Here is a 17,592-nt window from a genome sequence, read left to right as displayed (position 1 = left end):
GTGCAGTCAACCTGCTGTAGATCTCGCCACTGAGCCTGACGTCAGGTTCAGTTCACACATGGATGATACGGATTCTTTCCTCCCAGTAGAGGATTCCCCAGGGCGTGTCCTGAGAAGCTTCTCAGAAGGATTTCCCTCGCATGCCTGAAGGGATTCCTAAACAGTCCATTGAGGCCACAGACGTATAGACCTGTCGGTGTTGTATTTATTCTGACGTTTTCCACACGATATAGGCTGGATGGTATTTACCCACGAGAGCCCAAAGGATATTATCTTTTCTGTTTATTTAGCCTAAAACATAGAAAACGACACAACGCAACAACATTCCCCAAATATTTGCTTACATAAACTGTGGACATTATAGGAATATCACAATGTAATGACGTGGCAATCACCCCCAACAATGTTCCTAACTATAGACGCATAAAGACAGTCATAAGTAGACACTTTCCATATTTATCAGTCTGTAGCTTCATAAAATTTCCTCTCAGAAATTGTCAGACAGTGAGAAACATCTCGTGCCTGTGATAGTATAAAAAAAACTTCTATTATTATCCGTCGGCGAGGTGAGCTGCTGCTCCGTTTCACTGTGAGAGGGAATCCCTCAACGTCACCAAGGATACCAAACACAACAGCAACGTACAAATATGGGCTTATGTACGTCATCAGCGGAACTCCGAGGCGGGGCGAAGACTCTAGAAATGCCTTGTTTGTACTCAGGAGGATGGTTCATTCATAAGACAAGGTCTGCTACCGTGCGCCGTAATACTACTTCACGTCCTCCGGACTTTATGGATTTATAATCGGATGTCTGAGGAGCGGATCAAGGGGAGCGCAGCGAGGATTTTAACGCTGAACGAGCGGACTTCTTATCGGGCTTGACCGGGACACTTTCCCCACGAAACGCGGGGAAAACTGGATTAAGCTTCTTCATGCAACTTTTTTGGAGAGAAACCAAGAGCACCTCAGCGGGAAATAACAAGACCAGTAACGGTGAGTCTGTGATGACTTTATGTTGATAAGCTAAGAAAAGTACCGCTCTGTTAAAGTAGGTCAGACACATGTGTCCACCGCTGCCCGGCAGTCTGGTAATATGAGGTGCTTACAGACATCTCATCCTATACATGTTACATCGACGCGCTTTTACGCATGAAACATGTGTTATTGCAGAGTTTTCTCCGTGATCTACATTTCTATGCAGTCGCTGATGGAAGCATTGTCCAACTTTTAAAATAACTTAGTTAACAGCGCGGCCGATGATATCAGCCACTGGCACCTTTAGTATGTGTCTGACATGGAGGTCTCCTCTGTGACTGCAGGTCCCGCATTCTCTCTGAGTCCCTGCGGGGCGATGTACCAAGGGTTCCCCGGCGACCCCGACAGCGGATCCCGCGGAAGCTCGTCTCCGTCTATAGAGTCCCAGTGCCTTTCCTCCGTGGACTCCTTCGGGAGCCCGCCGACCTCCAGTGCTCCGCAGGTAAGTTAAGAGACTTTTAAGGAAACATAATGCATGGAGCCTATGCCAGAAACACCCTGTCTACGCATAAAGTAGGCTAATACCATCAAATAGGCTAAATAGGGCACGTGCTTTCTCCAACATGTTTCCAGATAACCTAAAAAAATTATCTGCATGCCATTGTCATATATGCTATGTGTGTTATTTTTAAAACGTGAAGTTTGTTTTGCTATTATTAGGCACGGTTTTATATGTAGTAGTTTAATTTTGTAATGTCATATAGAGATCTGAGATTCGCAGGATGAAAATAAGCTGTCATGTACAAAACGCTGACATCGAACAATATATGACTCAGACCCGAATAGGACTCGATCTTTATTCCTGGTGGAGGCTGGTGGTGTTAGGAAGCCATTAAACTTGTATAACCGTGTTGCTGTAGTCAGATATAAAGTTTCATGGGTCCACCACTGGCTCGGTGTGTGTTCTCCTGTGTGTGCTGCCTGCGGTAGCCCCCGGTAGCCCCCGGTAGCCCCCGGTGTCCGCGTTGACAACGTGCTCGGTCCGCAGAACGGATGACAGCGCTCTGGAACCCTCCTACGTAAGCGCCGGAGCCCCGCCCCCTCCTTCCACGCGCTCCACTCTCCTCGAGCAGGCCTCGCCGTGACGTAAATGCTCGTTCTATTTTGGACTGCTACGTTGCGTTGCCAAGGGGAACACCGGGGGTGTGACGGCGGAGGAGGAAGGAGGAGGGGAAAGTCTCCGGCCGAGAGAACCGATTGGTCGTGGCGTCCCCTTTCAGAGCTGCCTGTCATGTTCTCTCCACTCTTTTGTATGAATATTAATGACAGTGTTCTCCTCAGGTCTAAAATTAAACGAAAAGGATAAAAAAAGCCGATTTGGCCTTTAATTAATCCTAGAGTGACGTATCAAAAACTTACACAGTTATAAAACTACTGCCACTTCCCCCTCGTCATTGCCCTTGTAATTATAAAGTCTCCTATAGGCCTTTTCCTCTTATCACATAGTTGAAAACCTTTTCTACATTTTCTGAAACCACATTTTGTATTATTTCAGTTATATAAAGTTGCATCACACTTACATTGAGTTAAAGGCAACATTTTATTTTAAGTCCCCATATTTAGCTGTATCTATAAATAGCCTGCTAAGGTTACTAAAACTACGATGTAGTGATATGCAAATATAAGTTAATATTTCATAACGACTGTCACTAGTAATAATTACTACTACTTTTTTGAAATATATAAATGTTTTATGTTATGCCACGTATCTTTCCTAAAAATTAAACTAGCCCTTTTCCCAAAGTAAATCAGATCTTGATTGTAATTAAATGTCAACAAGGCCTCCATTTATTCCTGCATCTGTTTCCTTAAGCAGTAGTTTAAAGTTTTATGTGCTGTATTGAACTTACAGATTTTCTATATTTTTTTCATCAGGAGTGTGTGTCAGTGGGAGCTGGCTTGAGCATTGCGGGCAGCGGGCTAGGAACCAGTGTCGGAGGGGAGATGCCTGGCTCATTTGTGCCAACCGTCACCGCCATCACCACCAGTCAGGACCTGCAGTGGATGGTGCAGCCAACCCTCGTCTCTTCCCAGGCCTCTGGACAAAGTGGGTCCACTGGCACCACAACCATGACCCAGCCAGTGTCACTAGTTGACCCATATGATATGCCAGGCCCCAGTTACTCCTTGAGGTCTGGATTCACTCCTCCGAGTTCAGAAACTGCGGGCCCAGCCCCGGGCCCTATGCGCCAGTCTCGAGCCCGCAGCCGCCGCACTCGTGACGAGTCTGTGAGTGACGATGGAGATGTTGGTGTGTTTGTAAGTGTATGTGTTGCATGTTTGTTTGTTGACCCTCACATGTTACACATGCAGCATATAGGTTTAGCCTTTACATGAGCACTTAAGAAATATGAGCTGACTACTATTGACTGTGCTGTTGAGCAGTGGTGTGCACAAAACTTTCAGGGGCATGGATAATACACAAAAAATGCACCTCCTACATAATTATATGTAATGTACGAAATTTTTTACTTAGGCTGATAAAATATATTGCTAATATGCAAGGGGAAAAGTTTACATTTTTTCTTTATATGGCCACAGCTGTTATGGTCACACTGACCTGCCCCCCATCAAGAGTCTCCACCATTGCTGCTTGGACAATTTTAAAATATTTCCGAGAACAAAGGTAAAACTTTAAATCTAATCAAGTGTATTTTTCTCTTCATCCTAGCTAACACCTGAGGAGGAGGAGAAGAGGCGTGTTCGTCGAGAGAGAAACAAGTTGGCTGCTGCCAAATGCAGAAACCGCCGACGAGAACTCACAGACAGACTGCAGTCGGTGAGCTTGTTTTAGCTGCCAGCATTAGTAATGATCATAATTACATAATTGACGTTACCTCATATAGCATTGTGTGCTAATATGTATGTATAAGAGAGTGAATTGTGCTAATGCGGTGTTTAGCTAAAGTCAGACTATTGTACCTACAATATTTATGGCCTGATTAATAAGCTCTTATATAAGCCACCCTACATAATTGCAGGTGAGGAAGTTAAACATAGAAGTTGTGTAGCTAACAATGCTATCTTCTCTCGTTGTCCTGCACCTCCTCTTCCCCCCTCTACCCATTTCACCCATCTGTGTCTTGCTCCCTTGACACCTTGCCCTTGTTTCTATCATTCTCTGTACCTGCCCACAGGAGACGGACATTCTGGAGGAGGAGAAGGCTGAGCTGGAGGCCGAGATTTCTGAGTTGCAGAAGGAGAAGGAGCGCTTAGAGTTTGTCCTGGTGGCCCACCAGCCGACCTGTAAGATCCAATACCAGGACCAGCCTCCACAGGGCCCAGCGCAACTCCATCCGGTCCAGGCCCAGCTCCCTCCCCAGACCTTGCAACCTTCTGTCTCCATTGTGGGCTTGGCTGTGAAGGAAGACTCTTTCTTCCTGCCTCCTGCCTACACACCCCATCCGGCCTCCACACAGTCCCAGCCTCCGGTTCAGCAGCATCAACTTCAGCAGCAACTTCAGCAGCAACTTCAGCAGCAACCTCAGCAAGGGATAATGCAGGAGGTAGAGTTTTCTAGTTCTTTCTATGGCTCAAGTGAGCCAGTACCTGGTGGGCCGTGCCTTATGGCCAGCGACGGTGGTGGTGGTAACCATGACGATGCCGCCATTGGCCGCTACAACACCTCATACACATCTTCATTTGTGTTCACCTACCCAGAGGGAGCCTGCGGGGTCAGTGCCAACCAGAGGAACAGCAGTAGCGAGCAGTCATCTGATTCCCTGAACTCGCCTTCGCTGTTGGCGCTCTGACTGACCGACAGACACATGCGCACACATATCAACACGTAGATACATTGTACTCCCTGGAAGTAGAGGCTGAGGCTAGTATATGCACAGTGCCAATCAGTCTCACAGATTAAGAAAAAAGAAACAGTCATTTGTATCTGATTGGGTTAAAGTTTACCAATCTGAAATACATTCCAAAAAAGAGCCATACAAACCCTTAATATTGAGTTTGAACATTGAATAAATTCTGGTTTTGTATTATCAGAATTCCTGCAACTGGACGAGAGAAGTGAATAAAAAACCACGTCCAAGTTGCCACTTTTAAGTGCTCTGAATTAACATAATAACACACAACCAATACTCTGAATCTTCACCATATACAGTAAAATACCATAATTTCACTTTACAGTGCAACAAACACCAGAGCCTCCACCTTGTTCCCTCTGTCGGTTGCCCCCTTTCCAGTGCTCTTGCTCTCATCCTTTTCCATAACTTTCTCCCTTCTGCTCTTGCTGAATGTATTTGTGCAAATCTGAGAGCGGGACGAAGGACACTTGGTTACGGGTCTTTTTTGTGGGAGACTGCTGAACGCTGGCTTACCTCTAACCCTTCATCTGCTCGACCTCCCTCAGCTTCTTCATATGCTGCTTGGACTTGGCACGTTGGGGATCTGAGTATCACAGGCTCTGCTAAATCTTGTGTTTTCTTCCTTTGTTTTGAAAAAATACTTCTGCCGTCTGCCTACCTGCCATGCGAACCATCTCGACCCATCTCTGTTTTTCCTATTCTTTCTCTGTGTTTCTCCCTCTCCCTGAAGTCTTCATCCCCCGAGAGCCCGAAGACCCCTTCCAGCCCCTGGGACCTTGAGTGAATGCCGGCCTAACTAACACGCCCCTTTGCACCCTCTCATACAAGGACAAGGACACATACACAGACAGAAGAACCATTATCTTCTATCTCTGATCCTCACAGCGCAGCAGCTAAATTTTTAACACACGCACACAGACAAATAATTGATGAACCCAAAATGCGAGATGGATGCCGCTGTCCTCTGCTGAGCCATTTTTACAAGATGAAGATAAGACTCATCTAATGTTCTGAGGCAGGTTAAAAGTGGGTGGAGAGAGATTTTAACAGGAGTGGAGGAAGGAAGTCCAAGCAACCTGGACAGACTCAAATGGATAGGTGATGGATTACTATCGATTTTTGGAACCAAATGTTGAAAACAAAGAATGAGCCAAATTCTTTAAAAAAAAAAGCTAAAATAGGAAAGAAAACATATCGTGCTCTTGCCAACCGTGTGGGAGGGTGACCTCAGTAAAACACACCTCCATACCACAGGGCTTCATCACCCTGGGCCTACGTGTGCATATTCACACCATCGTTTTCAAGTCTCTGAACTGAAGATACAGACATTTTGTTGCATCGCACCAGCTCAGAGTTTTGCTGAGAATCAATCAGATGTGAACCGATGCTTTTTATCCAAAGGAGGGACCGTTTTTTTTGGAGTGATTCAGACAACCTCTAAGCATTGGGCTCGGTGGTCTCTGTACCGCCCCTGTTCTCTCAGTGGAGACGAGCTGGGGGTGCGTTTATTGTGAGTGCAACCACTCGGAGGCACCTGGCCCGTTTATTTCTTTCTTTATTGAGGTTGATGTGGTGAGAGAGCACAAAGCAAGACCCAGGAACAAAAGAGGATTTAAAAAAAAAACATGGGCCGATTGTTGTGGAGTGAGCGTCCTTTCTTTGCCTGTGAATTTGTAAAATTTGTTTTTCCTGTATGTTCAAGTGAGAACTGTTATATATTTTAATGTTAACGTATGTTTGTGTGTTTAATTGTTTTCCAATGACCTCTGCTTTCTCTCGTACTGTTGCCGTTCCATGTTTTTTTTTTACTTTTATATTTTTTTAACCAAGAGGTTTCCTTGTTACTGTTACTATTATTATTACATTATAACTATTGTTTCATTATTTTATTGTATTTTCATTTGGCAACTTCAGAGGCATGTTGTGCACTACAAAAAAAATTATAAGTCTATATGCATATACATATATACAGGTAACATGTATATATAAGTGTATGTACCATGATTGTAAAGTATGAATGTCTGCAGAGCTAAATGGGATATTTTTGTCATTAAAGAAGAGAAAGAAAAAATATTGCGGAGGTTTAGTTTTAAAAAGAATATTTTTCTAAAGGAACAAACAAAACTATATTAGATTTAAAGAACCGCCCTGTCCTTTAACATGAAGCACGATGTCACTGCCTCTATCAGTGTGTATTTATGTTTTATAAACAATATAAAGCACTATCCAGTTAGATTAAATGTACGTTTATGATTCTGATGTTAGAAGGTTGTGGTAACATCTGTTGTTTGTTTGTTTTTCTCTGTGAGGTCTGTCCTAAACCTACTGACACCTTGATGCCACTTGATCCTTAGCAGATACAAAACGAGGGGAAAAAAATCTGTGTGATTGTCAATACACATTAAAAGTGTTCAGACTACAGCGTTGTGACTAACCTGTTTCATTTACAGACAAAGTATTTCATACCCAGTATGCATTTCTGTCCAGTATAAACATATCACTCAATAACACTGTTGTTTCATGTCTGAAAAGTGTGTTTTGAAGGATTACTGCAGCTTTAGCCTTGATATGAACATTATCATGTTAAAGTTTTTCCATTCTTGTACTCAAGCAAATGTGTTGCCTAATCAAGTAAAAAAAAAACAACGAATTGTGATTGTATTTGCTGGATAACAAACCTTATTTTTAATAAATAAACAGTTTATTTAAGGCAATGATCAGATCAATCGTATGAATTTTGGCTCTTGGTGCAGAAAACGGGCAGACCTCATTATTTCAAATGTTGAATAACGACTGTGTCTATACAGATGTTGGAAATGCCTTTTGATTTTTCTCAAAATGCAAATGTGATGAGAATATGTCCTGGTGTGAGGATAACCATTAGACATATTTAATAGTTCTCATGTATATAGGTTTTTGTGGTGCTAACTATAGTATACTATAATGACAAGGCAGTTTCAAGTTGTACGATCGAAGGTCACACATTGCTGTTGCAGAGGCTTTAATGCTGCTCGTCTCATTGGGACGTTTTATTCTGAAAGGAAGCCAGTGGCACAGTGGATTCCTTGCAGCTGAAGCTCTGAGAGCCCAGAAATGATTGTTATAGTTTCATATCAATTGACTGCTACGTCTTTAAGTGTGATAAGGCAGATCTCGGAGGGCATTTATGCTGTACCTGCTCTCCACACTTAACTCCCCCTGATAACCAGACAACATGTGAGACTCTTTCATTTAATTCCTTTGCCTTAGATTTAATTGAAGTTGTCTGAAATTGCTATATATTTTTTTTTTATAATGTTTCAATTACTTCTGAATTGGCTTAGGAATTAGACAGGATGACAAAGAAGAAAAGGAGAAATATTTATGTACCAGATATAAGACATAGAAACTGCCTGCACTTACCTGTACTGTACAATGTCTACGTGTCAACTGAACCAGAGCTTTCTTATTTTTCTATGATGAGGTGAATGTTGCTTTATATTTCAAAGTCCCATATATGGTCTAATTTCATACTCTCCTTGGTATGACATGCAATACTTATTGTCCTCTTGGATAAACATAATGTAGCAAATCATGCAGTGCTCAAACTGACTGCTACTATATGTCAAGTGTGATGATGTATTGCTTTAATTAACAGTTTATGTTACAATATTAATACTGATTGTAATATTTAATTTTGAGACAATATCCTTTAAGAAATTGTGTTACAATTGATCCCTTATTGATGACCAGCAAGGTTTTCTCCAATTCAAAAAGTTATTGTTTTTGTATTATGAACCATAACTTTAATTAGTGTTTTATATTTTTTTTGCAAACATTTACATTATCTTTATTTTTCTGGGATCAAAGGTTGCAATTGTGTCACATTTGGAAACAACTGATATGATATATTTTGAGATTAGAGGAGTGACAAGTATGAGGAAACTTGTCTTTGATTGCAGATGTCATTTATAATTAATAATTATGATGAAGGTGCTCTGATATACAAACCCCCTATTTTTTCAGTGCATAAGATTTCACCCTAAAGTACTGTTCACTTATTTTTATAATTTCATTGTCAGTTGTTTACACTCCTGAAGAGGACCAAAGTCTATATGATATCTTTGCCATGTCACTCTTGTCATCTCTGCCCTCTGATCTGTCCATATTCCAGCTTTTGGGCGTATTTGAAGTCCTGTAAAAGTTTACATAAAAAGTTTTCTCTCACAGTTTCTAGAATGGAAATGCTGGGTGAGCTGTGCCCTTTAATGATGTTTGACCAAATGCTATTCCTTTTCCAATTTGTGAACAAATTACATAAATAAAGTATTACAAGGTAAATGTCTCGCTTTTTAAATGCTTGACCTTCACTGAGCTCTTTGACCTATGCATTGTTTTTTGCATGTGTATTTAAAATATATAGTTACCACATAACTGGAGCTTTGCATGGGCCAGAAAAGTGATCATGTGTGTGTGTGAACATTTGTTGTTGTTGTTGTTTTTTGTATCATTTAATCTGCTGATTATTTTCACGAGATGTGGTTACGTCCATAAAATGTTAGAAAATAATCACAAAATGCTTCTCACAGAAATCCAGGTGATGTCTCAAATACCTTGTTTTGTCAAAGTAACAATTTGATTTACAAATGTACAAAACAGAAAAAAACAAATGTGTCGTCGAATTGATGACGCTGTTTTGTTAGTTTGCAGTTGAGCTCCCCTGGGTTAGTGGCTAATAGTGATACATATACACAACACAAACTTAAATACTGACAAACTTAATGCAACCAAGCAATAATGAATAAACCCCTCACGTTTGAGGGATGGAGGTCAGTACTGGGTAATGTTACTGGTTTTGAGTTCCAGTAAAACCAGTGGAAATGAAGTGATTCACCCACTTCCACTCAGTGGTCGGTCTGTGTCGCTCTCTAGCGTCGCCACATAAAAACACCACCGCTGCTGATGGCTCCGCTGGAAGTTGCGTCACTGAGGGAGCGGATACAGTTTGTCTGCAACATGGCGTCCGTGACAACAGGTGAGAGCATAAAGGTCCCAGATAACCGAGCTGTCCTCAAGACAACAATGTCACCAGGTCGATGTTTCACACTCGCATGTTGTCTTGGAGTGAATTTAGAAAACCGCCCAGAGTCTTTTGGGAGGATTCAGCTTCGCAGTGGCCGCCGTTCGCGTCTTTTTCATTCATGGCTGAAGCTAATGCTAAGACGAAGCTAATGCTGAATGCTAACACAAGCGGTGCTAACACATCGCCGCCGGTAACTTTTATCAGTTGAGTTTAGTTTAAAGAGAGAAGTGTTAAATCTGTTGTTGCCCAGTTTAATGTTCGAATGGGTTTAACCTGCTAACCCGATGCTGTGCTAACATGAGCTAACTAGCACTGCCTTTATCACATCGAAAACCCGGTTCATAATCACAGTCATCACTCTGGTGTTAGCATTTTATAGATAGAGCTACAACTATTTTTTTCAGTTTTCGAAACCCTCCCATTTTAGAGTTTGTGGAAACCGGAAATAAAATGAATGTCTGTCGCTGGACTGGTGGATGAATCACTGCCGTTTATAAAACCTTTCAATAGAAAGTCCATGGCCTTCGTTTGAATAGCTGAAGCCATTAATAGTTCACTATATAAGATGATTGATTAGTCGTCAGACAAACAACAAGCAGCCTTTTTGATCATCAAGCTATTGTTCAGGTGGTTTCCCAAGCAACAATACCCCAAATTGACTATTTTCTGCCCCAGAAATAATGATTTTCTGCTCTTATCTGTTTAAGATCTTGGACATAGTGACACTAAATATCAGAGACGAGACATCGCATCACCAAACGGGGGTTTAGTCACTGTGTGAATTGTCTCGGTGTAACTGTGGGCTCGTGAGTCTTTGTTGTGGCAGCTGTTCACTGTGCTCTCTGTCTTCTCCCACTGAACTTCCATCATTAGTGTTATAAATAACCTGCAGCCGGCTGTGGTCAGCATGTGTTAGACCTCAACGAGCTGCCGTCTCCTCAGGTTTACATCTCCCTCTGGCCTCTCTACCACTGGACAGCAGTCTACAGTGACACTGAGATCCGCCTTTGACACTATCACTTTTATTTTGTGATAGTGTCAACAGCTAACTGTTGGCATGGTCACAATTGATCAGTAATGTTTTGACAATTTTGTTCAATTATGTAAAAGAAAAAGAGAGGATGTTTCATATTTGTTTCAGCCTCTCGAATGTGTATATTCTGCTTTTCGTTGTTTTCCATCATTCTGAACACTCTTAAGTTTTGGACACAAACTAAACAATCATGTTGAAGATGCATTTATGGAATTGGGGATTATGCTGGCCATTTTCCAACACAGTAGACTAAGCATTATGAATATGAAAAATATAAATAAGTCATTTGTTACAGGATTTCCCCAGTGTTTGAGTGTTGTGCTTCAGATCCTTCTTGTGTAATTGTTAAAACCCTCTCTTTTTTCTCTTTGTAGCCACCTCGGAGTGGATTCAGTTTTTTAAGGATGCAGGGATCCCAGCCGGTCTCGCTGTCACCTATGCAGTCTCCTTTGTGGACAACAGGTAACCTAAACCCTCTGTTTCACAGGCCTGATGGAGAACACGGACGGTGCCTGCAGATTGTTTTAAAGCTTACAAATCTTAAACATCTTGTCTTGTCTGCTGTAAATAATGGTGGTGGAAAAATATTGGCGAATGGTTTTCTGCTAAAAAGGTTATACACCTAAAAAATATAAGTGGGATTGTGGCATTAGTAAAAAATGAGCTAGAGGCTGTTCAGCCCCTTTCTGTGGAGTTTTAGTCTAATCATTAGATGTGGAGTAAACTCAAGACTATTGTCTCATGAGTCTTATTGAATTAACTTATTCACATCATTAAAAATAGGTTTTATGTAAGTTAGAAATTAGTCAGTTAGTAGAAATTGTCTGTACCTTCCATTGTACTTAGACCTAATGTTTAGTTTACATCAAATGGTATCAAAGAGTCTTAAAAAGGTAAACATTTAACTTGAACCTTACACCCAAACCCGCTGCTGTGTACATTAACACTTTATCATCTCATTTGCTCTCCAATTGTTTGTGTCACTGCAGAATCCAGAAGAACATGCTTATGGACCTCAATAAAGATATTATGATGGACCTCGGTATCACGGTCATTGGTGATATCATTGCCATTCTTAAACATGCCAAGCAGGTGTACCGGCAGGTGAGATCAGACATAATGTTGTCATGCACTTAAATGTTGAAAATGTGGAAGTTATAACCAGAAGCTGCTCAAAAACTGTCCACAGCTGTAAACACAAATGTCCTGTTGAATGGTGACGTTTATACAGTTTATTACTAATGTGATACTGTAGCAGAGTGTTTAAACGTTTTTCAAAGTTATCTTTCAAGAATTATATATATATGCAAACGTAAAAATGAGGAGAAAAGAATTGTGGTTTGTGTTCCGATAAGAATTATGAGGAATTTTAACAGGACGGGATGGATCAATTTATTGTCTTCTCGTAAATGACATTTGCAAGTTTAACACAAGTCTCCTGTCCCCTCGGTCTTCAGGACATGTGCAAAATGGCCACAGAAGCCATCTCCTCAGGACAGACAAGTGTTAAAGCTGAGCTCAGAAGAACAGCCAATAGTCGTAAGTAACATAAAGTAATGTGTAACTTTTTCTAGATGTATTCTGTGGTTTGTGATTAATATCTGCTCTAACTTTAATTTATTCAACATCAGCATCTCTCACATGCTCGTATAAATAATCTATAATAAAAGTGGATTTATTGTTAGCTGCCTATCTTAGTCTAACTTTTAAATCTAAAGCAAGACCAGAATAGTCAGAGGCAAAATACCTTGAGTATTACTACTACAAAGCTTTACTGGATTGACACAGCAGTGTGACCCATAAATCAGCCCAGCCAGAAGCAAAATGAATCATCTGTTGTATCATAGTGTCGTATGTCTGCAGTAATTAAGCAGGTAATCACTTCTGCCACGACTCAGAACTGGAGCATGTAGGTGAGATTGAGCATAGAAATTAGTTTACATGGTACACTTTCCTGTAAAATAGATTTTCAAGATTTTTTCTCCAACCTTAGTTTACTCAATCAATTTGTTTCTCTTAAGTGTGTTTATGCATCTTACTCCCTATAAAGACACAAACTACAGTATTTCATATGCATAATGTTCCTGTTCACTGATGTCAGCCATTTGAACTTAACAAACACATGCCAGTATGTCACACAGCGTCCTCTTAAGAATTTTTCTACCTTTTCTCAGCTGCCACTCGTATGATTGCTAACGCTTTGAGCAGCGACTCCCCGCCACCCACCCCGGCCCGTCGACCTGACAACCGCCTCTCTGTCACAGTGTCCAACATGCAAGCAAACAAGAGCAACAAAGCAGGTAGACATCGACCCTCAAACCCCATCATACCTATATCTCCTGTCCCTCTGGTGCCACAAGTCCTTTTTGTTTACCTCTGTTCAATCCCTGTGTACTTTCCACTTTGTTTGTCAGTTATAAGTCAGCCTGCCGACGAGGGGAACAGTTTAGCAGCAGTGAAGCGCCGGCGAGTGACAGCTGAGATGGAAGGCAAGTACATCATCAACATGCCCAAAGGCACCACGCCTCGTACACGCCGCATCCTGGCCCAGCACGGCAAGAAAGGTAGGCCAGACCCAGTGGCCTTGCCGACAACTCGCTCAAATGGGGCTGATTCTCACTGCAGCTAATAAATACTAAAAGTTTTCATGGAGCTCTGTCATACTCAACCTGAATAAGGTGATTCTGGGTTGACAAACTGAACCTGTTTAACCTTCATTGACTTCTCTCATAAATTAATCCCCTGTCCTACTAATACCACCCACTGCACCAATTCATTCTCTTTGTCTAAAGCCATTTGCAGACATGGCCTCTGGGTAAAATCCGGAGAATTGGCTACGGAGTTTACCCAGAGTTTGCCTTTCACACGTGCACAACACAGCAGGAGGTTCTCTGCACAGACCCATTCACAACAGCATCAAATCCTCCACATTATTAAGCAGCAGGCAGAGGCAGGAAGTGACGTATTAACTCCTTTGCGGAGATCACGTGATTTTTGTTTGCAGCACCCCGACACTGTCGTCAGCTCTTATCCACACAAACTCTCCTGCCATCTTCGCGTGGCACCGCATTTTCGCTGTGGAGTTTTTTATGCGTCTGTCGTGTCTTAGAACCGTCATCAACCCCCCCCTCCCTCGCAGTGAATCCAGCGGGGGATCCCCTGCTGTGTTTACACGTTGACTTCTCCTGAATTTCTACAGACTTTATACTTGGAGGCCAGGCGGATGAAGTTCGTAGAGCGTTTCACTTGGACATTTGCGTTCACACATGCACCTCCAGAGAAAATACAAAGGAGCTGCAGAGTCAACTGCATGTCTGAAAGCAGCTAAACTGTGCTTGTGTTTCCATTGTCTCACATCATGTTGATTTTACCCTAAACTCTCCAGTTATGGTCTTTTTTCCCATTGCATGAATTCCCCTAACACTTAAAGCTGTTCATGTTTATGACAGAGTTGGCTTCTGTCACTCAGGTTTTTAAAAATATTTTCTTTTTATCATTGGAAACCAACAGCAGCAGAAACTTGAACCTCTGGTTATAATAATTTATATGTTATAAAATAAAAGCCAGTTTTCTTTGCACAATGTTTGCATTGACACGATTCAGTGTCAGCGACAGATGTTAGGAATAATATAACAATATTAGCATTAATATAATGCAGATCTTTCATATGATACATACTTGTTTTTCATGACTTTACCATTTTGTCAGGTCAGAATTTGAAAACTTACTCAATTAAAGCTGTGACATAGGATTGTGGAAATATATCAGTATTGTGAAAAAGTGTGTAACTGTCATATTTGATAAATTTACAGTAGGTTTTAATAACACCTTTATTAAACATGTTAAATGTTGAAGAAAAAGACTGCACACTGCAGCACTCAGAAGTTTGGTCTTCAAATACTGCTGCTGAGGCACAGAAGTAGCATTGATATGTTTTACTTGTATATTCTGGTATAATAAAGATTATGTGGATTTTATTTTATATTTTTAGCTAGTTATTTGTCCTTCACTAATAATGTCATAACACAAACCAAACCATTGCTGTCATATTCGATTTTCTATCAATAATTCTCATTGCCTTTTGCTTTTTTCGTTAAAAGGTTTGAAACGCACGTCTGTATTTGCAAGACTTGGGGCTGAATCCAAAGCAGACGCACCGACAAGCAATAACAAGGTGAGACCTGTCAGTGATCCTCATTATTTCATTGTGTGTTTTAAAGATAAGTTCTGTGCTCTTAATGCTCATGTTTTTGCAGCCCACTGGTGTGTTCAGTCGTCTGGACCAAGCGGCCAAAGTGGAAGTCGTGCCGAGGGCAGGGAAGATGGATGTAGACGAGCAGGATGACAGTGATGGAGAGGGCTCTGTTCTTCAGTACGCTGGCGTCCTCAAGAGACCACCTCCCTCCCAGAAGAAGGAGCCAACCGCAAAACCTGCCCCGACCACCCTGCGGCGACTGGGAGGAAAATTCAAACTACCTCCCACTGGCCCTCCCGCTCCCTCCTCTTCTTCCCCTAACGGCCTACCTCCTGCCAAAATCAGTGTGCTTAAGAGACTGGGCAAGCTCCCTGCCACAACCATGGCTGTGTCGCCCACGCCGGCCGACACGCAGGACAACAGAGTGACCAGCACCAAGCCCAGAACCCTGGAGAGGCTGACCATAGCAAGCCCCAAAGTCAGCAGCAGCACCGGGACCACAGCAGCAGGAGGAGTAGTGGGAGGAGGAGGAGCAGAGTCCTTGGGGGCCCGCATGGACATTCAGGCTGTGAGTGTTTTTAAGAGACTGGGCAATAAGAATACCTAAGAAATACATATACAGACTCTTTCTATCCTTCCTTTATAGAATTTGTATCACCACGTTTTTGCATTTATCCTGGGAACATGCAGGACTGCAGATTTCTATTAAGTGGAGTGTTTTTGTTCAAAGTGTGTGGACAAGTTAAATGACTTTAAGGTATCTCTTTGATAAAAAATATAGTTTTTGTTTTTTTTACATTTTAGTCATGCTGCCATTGGAAAATCACCTTTGTCTACTGTCCAAGCTTTTAATTTAAGAACTCAATGTTTGTGTTACATTGCTCATTTATGAATATCTAACTATATTTGTGAGCTAAAGGCATGAGCATGATGTCAGCCAAGCTGCCATAACGGTGTTTTTTATTTTACCCTTTAACTCCATATTATAAGGATGCTGCTGCCTCACTTCCCTGTTCTGAGATTTTATCTTAAATGAAAACTATTGAGTAGCTGAAAAAAAAATTGCTTGTCCCTCAAGATGAATCCTGTGATCACTGCGTTAACCTTGTATTCACCTGAAAGTGAAATGTTTTTAGAAAACAATTAAGTTTAAGGTACAGATTTGTTTTTTCACAAGTTAAAAACACAGGATGGCAACCAGAAATAATATCAGCCATGGGGTGATGATGAAATTCATCTTTTCTTGCTACCTTCACGTCAGAATTGCCTCCTGCATTATGTTTTAAAAGTAGAAAATATGTAGATGAAATGCCGCAGAGCTTTGGTCCTGGACTTGTGAGCAGAAAAGAAAATCCAAATGGCTACACAGAACGACCTCTTCGAACACACCACACCTCGTTCTCTTCTTCCTCTTCAAGTGGAGTAGAAGTTCTCACCTTGGAGCTGAAGATGCCCAAGTCAACTTTTCTACCACTGTAAGGAACTCTTTCTAATACCACCGACTTGATAGCTGGATCACTAGAATATTGTTTATTTTTAAATGCAATCTATGGACTTGTTAGATCATGTTGATTTCACACAGTACAGAACCTGTTCTGCGGCTTATTTTTCTATGTACATGTTCTTGTATCCATGTAAAGAAACTCAGAGATGCCATCAGGCCTGATGTCGAGGACGGGGCCGTTGCACTGCAGTTCCAGTTGGTAGTTCACCCCACCCGCTATGCCTCATTAACACGTGTGTACTGTTTGGTCCTTGAGACTTGCACCAGAACTTTGTGACACTTGTTAATATTTTAAAATCACTTTTAAGAATTTGTATTGTTTTAAGGAACAATGTAAAACACCACGAGTTATTCGTTTTTAAACGATATTGAAGGGGACAAAAGTTCTATTTGGAAAAAATGTGCTTGGAAAATAAAGGAGAAAAAGAGTCCAAACCTGATGGCTGTTCTCTTCATGATCCCTATGAGTATGATCTTATCAGTACAAAATGTTAACGTCTTAACATTTAGAGAAACTGTAGATATAACACAAAGCAGGACATGGTGTTTGACTCCAGGACTTGAAGGGAAGGTGAGCTATGGCTTTCATGTAATTTATGATCAAAACGTAACTCGAGTCAGCTCTAATGTGTTATCACCAGCCCGGACATGTGAGAAGAGAATGGGTGTAGATGTGTATTTACCTGTTTGGCAGTTCTCCAACAACACCTGCGTGTATCGTGAAGATTAATTTGTTTGCCAGTTAGACGTGACAATGAAGGGTCACCCAGGACTACTTCTCTTCAAACAAGCTCATGTGAGGCACCAGTCTGTGCATGTGTGTGCTGCTTTTAAATCTAAGGGATATGAAGTGATGATCTCAGTGTTATAATTCATAATCTCTGAAGAAATAGTGATAGTCCTGGGTGGTCAGTGGTGGAAGGTGCAGTATATTTAGTCAAGTACTGT

At 41.5% G+C, this 17,592-nt stretch overlaps 2 protein-coding genes across 4 annotated transcripts; both read left to right on the top strand.

Annotated features, from left to right (window-relative positions):
* The first annotated feature begins 744 nt into the window (after nucleotides 1-744).
* fosb (FBJ murine osteosarcoma viral oncogene homolog B) lies at nucleotides 745-9,170 on the top strand. Of its 2 annotated transcripts, XM_035155416.2 has the most exons (6): nucleotides 745-993; nucleotides 1,320-1,477; nucleotides 2,911-3,294; nucleotides 3,707-3,814; nucleotides 4,173-4,541; nucleotides 4,696-9,170. In XM_035155416.2, the coding sequence occupies exons 1-6, from the start codon at nucleotides 933-935 to the stop codon at nucleotides 4,759-4,761; spliced, it is 1,146 nt and encodes a 381-aa protein (XP_035011307.1). In that variant the 5' UTR covers nucleotides 745-932; the 3' UTR covers nucleotides 4,762-9,170. The 2 variants fall into 2 exon arrangements, with proteins under 2 accessions (XP_035011307.1, XP_035011305.1); XM_035155414.2 differs by having other exon boundaries at nucleotides 4,173-9,170.
* A 631-nt stretch (nucleotides 9,171-9,801) lies between these two features.
* On the top strand, nucleotides 9,802-17,084 carry c4h19orf47 (chromosome 4 C19orf47 homolog). Of its 2 annotated transcripts, none has more exons than XM_035155069.2 (8): nucleotides 9,802-9,864; nucleotides 11,320-11,407; nucleotides 11,935-12,049; nucleotides 12,403-12,484; nucleotides 13,120-13,245; nucleotides 13,360-13,434; nucleotides 15,046-15,119; nucleotides 15,202-17,084. In XM_035155069.2, exons 1-8 carry the CDS (start codon nucleotides 9,846-9,848, stop codon nucleotides 15,745-15,747), a joined length of 1,125 nt encoding a protein of 374 aa, XP_035010960.2. In that variant the 5' UTR covers nucleotides 9,802-9,845; the 3' UTR covers nucleotides 15,748-17,084. The 2 variants fall into 2 exon arrangements, with proteins under 2 accessions (XP_035010960.2, XP_035010959.2); XM_035155068.2 differs by having other exon boundaries at nucleotides 13,360-13,509.
* The last annotated feature ends 508 nt before the right edge of the window (nucleotides 17,085-17,592 follow it).

This window comes from Hippoglossus stenolepis, chromosome 4, assembly GCF_022539355.2.
Source record: "Hippoglossus stenolepis isolate QCI-W04-F060 chromosome 4, HSTE1.2, whole genome shotgun sequence".
Lineage (NCBI taxonomy): Eukaryota > Metazoa > Chordata > Actinopteri > Pleuronectiformes > Pleuronectidae > Hippoglossus > Hippoglossus stenolepis.
The sequence above is the reverse complement of the archived record's forward strand: the minus strand, read 5'-3'. Positions and strand labels throughout refer to the sequence as shown.

Bases quoted from the DNA above. Each gene is read 5' to 3' on its own strand.
- c4h19orf47 (XM_035155068.2), top strand. The intron at 13,246-13,359 runs GTAGACATCGAC...TTTGTTTGTCAG, and splicing joins AAACAAGAGCAACAAAGCAG to TTATAAGTCAGCCTGCCGAC. The intron at 13,510-15,045 runs GTAGGCCAGACC...TTTCGTTAAAAG, and splicing joins GGCCCAGCACGGCAAGAAAG to GTTTGAAACGCACGTCTGTA.
- fosb (XM_035155414.2), top strand. From the start codon at position 933: ATGCAACTTTTTTGGAGAGAAACCAAGAGCACCTCAGCGGGAAATAAC. The intron at 1,478-2,910 runs GTAAGTTAAGAG...TTTTTTCATCAG, and splicing joins CGACCTCCAGTGCTCCGCAG to GAGTGTGTGTCAGTGGGAGC. The intron at 3,295-3,706 runs GTAAGTGTATGT...TCTTCATCCTAG, and splicing joins ATGGAGATGTTGGTGTGTTT to CTAACACCTGAGGAGGAGGA.